Genomic DNA, 7,887 nt, shown 5'->3' with positions numbered 1-7,887 from the left:
CACCTCTTTTAACCACTCATATCAGTAAACAGTAGTGTGTTGTTTGTCAGTCAGTCAGTAGACACTAAAATGACGTCACATAAGGGACGCTCAACGTTGCAGTTTGTACTGTCGTGACATATGAACTTCAAAAGCAAGAAATAAAAATACTTGTTACTCTCAACTTCGGTTTTATTTGCTCCTGAAACAGAACACTTTCGGGAACCCTGCGGAACTACTTGTAGTCTAGTACTTATAAGTTGTTGAATAATGATTATTCAAATACAAATATAAATATATGATGCTAAGACGGAAACGAAAAATGTAGTCTCTTTTGGCGTTCAGTGATAATACATATATCATCAGTAATTTGTTATTGTTGTTTATTGAATTTCGCACTAAGCTATTCATTGGGTCGAGCAGTCCCTAATTTTGAAGTGATAACCCAGAGAGAAGTCAACCAGTGAACGTCACCCACAAACAACTCTTGGGCTACTCTTTATAAAAAATAATGGGATCAACTGTTACATTATAACGCTTTTCTAAAACAGCTAGTATGTTTGTCGATGTGTTTCGATCCCGCGACCGGCAGATGTCGAGTTGAAGACCTTAACTACTAAGTAATGCAGGCTTTCCATCGGGGTTGGGTGTAATTAAAAAATTATTACTGATGTCATAGTTAACCTTTTAAAAGATAATTCCTTTGTATTTTTTATCGAATTATACATTTAAGTGCCCCCACTGGCACAGCGTTATGTCTGCGGACTTACAACGCTATAAACCGGGTTTCGATACCAGCGGTGGGCAAAGCACAGATAGTCCACCGTGACTATATCAGTGGTATCGATTTCAAAACTTGTTGGTAAACATGATGTAAAAAGAAGTATTAATATTTTTTACTTCAAGCACATTGTTAAAAAATTAGAATTATCCTTTGATTCAATAAACCATGTTTGAAATAGCATTACAGAAAGGATATTAATATTTTTCACTTTAAGCACATTGTTAAAAAATTAGAATTATTCTTTGTTTCAATAAACCATGTTTGAAATAGCATTACAGAAAGGATATTAATAGTTTCCCCTTTAAGCACATTGTTAAAAAATTAGAATTATCCTTTGAATCAATAAACCATGTTTGAAATAGCATTACAGAAAGGATATTAATATTTTTCACTTCAATCACATTGTTAAAAAGATTAGAATTATCCTTTGAATCAATAAACCATGTTTGAAATAGCATTACAGAAAGGATATTAATATTTTTCACTTCAAGCACATTGTTAAAAAGATTAGAATTATCCTTTGAATCAATAAATTTGAATTAATTAAGTTCTTGTAAAGCCAATGTAATATTTATGAATAAATCTATAATGATATTATTTTGTTTAATTGCAAATATGTTTAATTGAACGGTTTGACGGAGTTTTTTTAATAATCAAATATTTCATATTTAACAAAAGGCAGTATCATTAGGCATATCTTAATATTGTAAATACTAGATCTTGTATTCGGCCCCTTTTCGAAAGGAAGAGAGTATAACAGTATTTATATCATACCAAGTCCGCCATTAATGACGACGTGTTTCGCTCAGTACAGAGACCACACAGGTGTATGAATTTAAATTTTATAAAAGTTGTTTTAGTTTTAATAACAGATTCTCCATAATTCAGCAACGTAGATTTCGAAAATAATATTCATATATTTATCTACAACGTAAGGATTTTTTTTTACAAATCGGGAAGAAAAAAAAACTCTTACTTAGATCAAATTATTATTTTGTTTACCACAATGAACATTTTTTATTATTAAGTTTGTGTTCTAGAACGATCGATAAGACTCACGTCGCGATTGGTCTAGAATAATCTATATCCAGTGGTTGTCAACATTTTAAGCATAATAAAATGTGACCCGATTTCAATGAAAATGATTCACTTATGTAAACGTACATATGGCGTTTTGTGAAAAATCTGTACGTGATGGAGAAAAATGGATATCATTTTCGGATTCATCGTACAGGAATTAGTGTAGAACATGTAAAAATGTCAAGACAATAAAACCATCGCAGGCCTGTGTTACAACAACGATTGGGATGGTGTGAAAGTAGTGTTAAAAGAATAAAATAAGCCTGTTACTATTATCTTATAACAAATTGAATTAATTATTATCACGCTTTGCCAGAAGAAGGCATTCAAACCATAACAGTTCTTTAGAATATGTTTTCATTTTCTTTGTCAACTGAGTACATCTATGTGAAATTCAATATATAAAGGATGTAATATTGAACCTATTGTTACACTTAGCTTCAGTGTTACCACTAAACAACCAACTATCGAAAAAAAATTAGACGAATATATATAATCTAAATCGATATTAAGTTATCATTTTATGCTGTTTTTCGAATAACAGGCACACATTCTACGATTAATTACCGTTTTGTGAATGAGAACCAGATCTTGGAAACCAAATCAAGTTAAGTATTTGAGATTAGTTATAAAGTTCTAAGATATTTGTATTAACGTAAGGCATAATTTTTATGAATGATAAGTTTGTCTATGCATAAAAATAAGAAAATATTCGCTATCCAAGAGAAATACTTAAAACAATATTAAAAAGATAAATGTGAAGCCCCATCTATCATTCGATTTACCGAATCTAAGTGCTTAAACTATATGTATTTACATTTATCATTTATTTTGTTTAGATTACTAGCAAGTTTTTACTTAAAACATCTGGTACAAGCTCGAACATTTTTCTCTAAAGGCAAAAGTTAAACCTTAACGTTTTGGTAATTAACATTTATTAACAATTAACAATCAGTTTTGTTTGCTGTAAAGTGCAAAGCTACACAATGGGCTATCTGTGCTGTGCCCAACACGGGTGTCGAAAAAATGATCAACAAACAAGATTAACCGAAGAATAAAGGGTCCTCCAAGAAGTCAACTGGAAAACTAAATGGTTAAAAGAAATTAACAGCACTAATAAATAGTTGTAAAATTAAGTGTGTTTTAAGTTACACTTAAGCATGTTATTGTTACTAATAAAAATAAACTTACAACCTTTCTAGAATGTTTTTAGAAACTACTTAATATTTTTCCATATCTTTAAATCAGAAAACTCTTAATTTATAAAGCATTCACTGTAGCCTAGTCTTTGTATAAGAACAAAACTTTTCACTGATTAGGTAGTTATAGCTTTCTAGAATATAAAATTCATATTTTACATACACAAAGATAAAGGTGAAATATCATAAACTTTTCTTTACCTTATCAAAACAACAAATATAATTATAGAAACATAAATGGATGTTTAAAAGGAATGTATATAACAAGAACTAATGTACTTCTGGAGTTCATCGGGTTTTTACAACCACACAAATTACGAGAAACCCAGGAAATAATAAATAATAACATATACTTTAAAAAATAATAAACTTCTTCAAAATGTCTTTTACAACCATACAGCCCACCAGTGGCACAGCGGTATGTCTACGGACTTAGAACGCTATAATCCGGGTTTCGATACCCGTGGTGGGCAGAGCACAGATAGTCCATTGTGTAGCTGTGTGTTTAATTACAAACAAACAGTACAACCATACAGAGTAAATTACGAGAAACACATGAAATAATAACATTAACTTAAGAAAAAAAAATAACTCGTTCAAAATGTTTCAAGTAGATAAATGTAGTTGGAATTCCATTTCGAATGCGACACATTATTTTTACATAATTTCTGCCTATGAAAACTAACAAGTGTATCATAAGTCGTTCACTATCAGGCTTAATTTATCCTGGTTGCTTGTTCAGTTCATAACTTGTGTTTCTTCGTGAGGTTGTTCCTTGTTTTTCCCTTATTTTAAAGCAAAGTCTGATTCACTCTTACAGCATAGTTATACCTTAAATTTAGGAAAGTTACTTTAATTTTCAGTTGATAAGTTGTTAATTCACGTTTCCAAAGGGATCTAATATCATTGAGGAATAAATAGGATAACATCGTATGGTTGAACAGAAAGGGTAGACAACAATATGTATTTGAAACTATTTTCGAGATGATTCTAATTTTTTTTTTCCTTTATCACCAAGTGCTATAATGTGATTTAAATAATTTGCAATTTTTGAGATATATAATACCTTCTGTTATTAGATACACTTGAAATAGAGATTATTGATTAGTTCGAAGCAACTCCTTTTATTTATCTATTATTGTAAAACTTGACTGCGCTGTCTTATTAAGTTGAGAACAACAAGATAAGAGTGGTGAATCTTAGGAGCAAATCCATAGTTAAACAACAGCAGAAGTAGCTTAGGCCAGGTGTCTGTAGGACTCAAAACTGTGTACATCATGGCAGATGTGAATAAACAAATAATGACTGATAGAGGCGTAATTTACGAGATGTAATTCAGTGGTAAACTATTTAATACGATGTTGCCCTAGTGTCTTGTTTAACCAACCTTCTCTCTACAGTCACGCGCTCTTTCTTTCCATCTGGCAGTATTACATCCAGGTCCATTCGCCCTTCCAAAAGCTCATTAATGGCACTGTCGTCTCCTCCATGATTTGGTGTCATTACCGGTGTGACGTCATAGGGCAAAGTCCCGTTAACGACCGGTAACTTGGGAATATTATTCATCACCGGTGGTGCCGATACTGTCTTCTTAACTTTGGGGCTAGAAAAAAAAAACAACGATAATAATTTTATGTTACTTTTTTTCAAACGTACAACTGTTAAGAAATGCTTGGTATTTCCAACCTTATTTGTACCCTGTGTGACACATCAGCTAAAAGGCCAGATCAGAGAACACTATGACTGGATTGTTAAGAAACGTTTGATTTTTACACCTAAGTGCTTCTATTCCAAAAACAATGAGATTTGGGGTATGTTTATTTATAATCTATCCCGTTTTAAGGAATTATATGCTTCAATAAATGGGAGTGAAGAAATTAGTTGGAAGTCATATGTGGATGAGTGCAAAAAAACGGCATATTTTAGACAAACTAAAGAAGTTTCTGAAGCTTCAGTTGTTTGTTTCTTTATATATTTTATTGCTACACATATATATAAATCATATAAGCATTTTTTCCTGATAAAATAATTTTACTTGTGTTATCTCATATTGGTAAATGTTTAATAACTATAGAGCTTTTTATATGCCTGAAATTACCGAAACGTTGTGTTTCTAAATGACCAGAAGACATTTATCCATCTTTAAATCGCAGGATGGCAGTTTTGGTCATGTACTGCTAACGCAGCTGGTTGTTTGAGTTGTAGTTTTAGAAGACGAGAACCATAAACATCCAAGTACGTATTGCCAAACCTGTTTTATGTGAGTTAAACATATATATATATAATATATTTTTTGCAATCGTAACTGAATAAAACACAGTTAGGAGCGAAAAAAATGATAACAGCAGCGAAGTGAAAATCCAATACTTTCCCATCGATATCAGTAAATATTTTAATTTCTTACAAGTTATATTGTTAAATATTCTTAGTAGGAAATTTCAAAAGTTATAGGGTTCCTAGTATAGAATATAACGCTAAAATTTAAAACTTATATAACTAACTGATTTATGTCAGTTAAGGTTACGAAATTTACTTTCAACTAAATACAAAGATGGAAAAAATTATATCAGATTACGCAAAAATTATCTTTCAGTTATATTAGGCCCAGCATGGCCAGGCGGTTAGGGCGCTCGACTCGCAATCTGAGGGTCGCGGGTTCGAATCCCCGTCACACTAAACATGCTCGCCCTTTCAGCCGTGGGGACGTTATAAAGTGACGGTCAATCCCACTATTCGTTGGTAAAAGAGTAGCCCAAGAGTTGGCGGTGGGTGGTCTTCCCTCTAGTCTTACACTGCTAAATTAGGGACGGCTAGCGCAGATAGCTCTCGTGTAGCTCTGCGCTAAATTCAAAAAACAAAACAAACAAACCTTACAGTTGCGACACTAAGATAAACCAAGTATATAATACAGAGGTTGAGCGTGTTGTACTAAAACGATTTTGGAGCCTCACCACGCCAGTCCATGTCGATACATGCGGTCATGTTCTGTTTAATGACCACGTATTTTGACAATAGCCCTTCAACGTAGTTTCCACTTAAAAAACATAGACGCAAGGCTGTCATTCCAAAACAACAACAACAACAAAAACACCCCGGTCCTGTTTACTTTCTGTAATCAATTTGGCATATGTAGACTGTGAACTAAAGCTTCCTAGTGTTCGTTCCAACAGTCCAATCGCACATAATTCTACCTGCGACTTGATCAATAGTGAATAACATAAATACCAGTTTAATTCTCCAGTATGTCTGAAAGTCGTATCTTTGTAGACCCATACCCTGTTGGCTTCGTTTCAAGACTGAGGTCTGGTCTTTCCTGATTAAGTTACACACTGTTGCCTGAGACACATGGTTTGCTTTTGCCACTGATCTTAGTGTTCGTGGATTCTCATCTGTTACAAGATGGCGCACTTTGTTTATGACAACTCGGGTACGACTTGCTGCAGGTCTCTTTTTCATTTGTCCTGATGCCTAGAGTTGATCCACACTCGTCTGTCTTCCTGAGTCTGGCGTGGTATTAGTTTTTAGGAGGCTCGACTCACAATCTGCACTTTGCGGGATCGGAACCCAAACAGGCTCGCCCTTTCAGCGGGCGTTATAATATGACGGTTAATCTCACTATTCGTTGGTAGAGAGTAGTCCAAGAGTTGATATTGACTCGTTGCCTTACTTCTGGTTTAGCACTTCAAAATAAGGGATAGATAATGCTTTGCGCAATATTTCAACAAACAAAAAAACTTTAATTTCCAAAGCTTTTAAGTAACGAATGATATCCGCATTTTGGAAATTCTAAAATCCGATCTGAACACATCTTTATGGTCTGAGAGTATTAATATTTTGTGTCGGAAAAGCTGGTACATACCCTTCTCAAAAGCGATCAATTTTCGGTGGCGTCACACTATCTACGTAACGCACACAGTGTCAAAATGTTGTTCTGATACATACCGTTTCATCGCGACTTTATGTCGGCTGTGGTTGCCACGTAACTTGCTGATTCTCCTGTACAATGTCGTTTTAATATAACATTCTTAATAATATGTATTCTTGTTTGCTTGATTTTAAGCGCAGAGCTGTACAATAGGCTATATGTGCTGTTAATAAGCGCTAGGCTAGACAGTGGATGTTTGTGCTGTGCTAACCGTGGGTATCGAAACCTGATTTTTTAACGTGATAAACCATCAGACTAACCACTGCGCCTCCGGAAGCTAATACATTTGGTTATGGAGCTTAATAAAAGTAACTTCCTGCACTTTATCATAGATATTGATAAAGGTGACCTTTAAACTCTTAAACTTCGAGCTTAATAAAGGTGATGTTTCTTTATTTGATTAGTGAGCTTAGTAAAGGTGATGTTTCTATACTTGAATATTGAGCCTGATAAAGGTGCTTTTTCTGTACTTGATTATTCAGCTTGATAAAGGTGATGTTTCTGTATTTGATTATTAAACTTCAAAAATGTGATGTTTCTGGACTTTATTATTAAGCTTGATAAATGTGATGTTTCTGTACTTGAATATTGAGCCTGATAAAGGTGCTTTTTCTGTACTTGATTATTCAGATTGATAAAGGTGATGCGTCTATATTTGATTATTAAACTTCACAAATGTGATGTTTCTGGACTTTATTATTAAGCTTGATAAATGTGATGTTTCTGTACTTGAATATTGAGCCTGATAAAGGTGCTTTTTCTGTACTTGATTATTCAGCTTGATAAAGATGATGCTTCTATATTTGATTATTAAACGTCACAAATGTGATGTTTCTGGACTTTATTATTAAGCTTGATAAATGTGATGTTTCTGTACTTGAGTATTGAGCCTGATAAGTGTGATTTTTCACACTTTATGA

The 7,887-nt window shown here is 33.3% G+C and overlaps 1 protein-coding gene across 3 annotated transcripts in view; it reads right to left on the bottom strand.

The window, feature by feature from the left end:
• LOC106466017 overlaps positions 1 to 7,887 on the bottom strand; it is an 81,982-nt gene that overhangs the window by 18,658 nt on the left and 55,437 nt on the right. For all 3 annotated transcript variants that reach the window (XM_022393977.1, XM_013926265.2, XM_022393979.1), the window contains exon 2: positions 4,430 to 4,645. In XM_022393977.1, the coding sequence (XP_022249685.1) occupies positions 4,430 to 4,645 (216 nt within the window). The remainder of the gene's footprint in view (positions 1 to 4,429; positions 4,646 to 7,887) is intronic.

Source organism: Limulus polyphemus, unplaced genomic scaffold (assembly GCF_000517525.1).
Source record: "Limulus polyphemus unplaced genomic scaffold, Limulus_polyphemus-2.1.2 Scaffold2123, whole genome shotgun sequence".
NCBI classification, from domain to species: Eukaryota; Metazoa; Arthropoda; class Merostomata; order Xiphosura; family Limulidae; genus Limulus; species Limulus polyphemus.
Note: the sequence above shows the minus strand (reverse complement) of the source record. Positions and strands in the feature narration are given on the sequence as shown.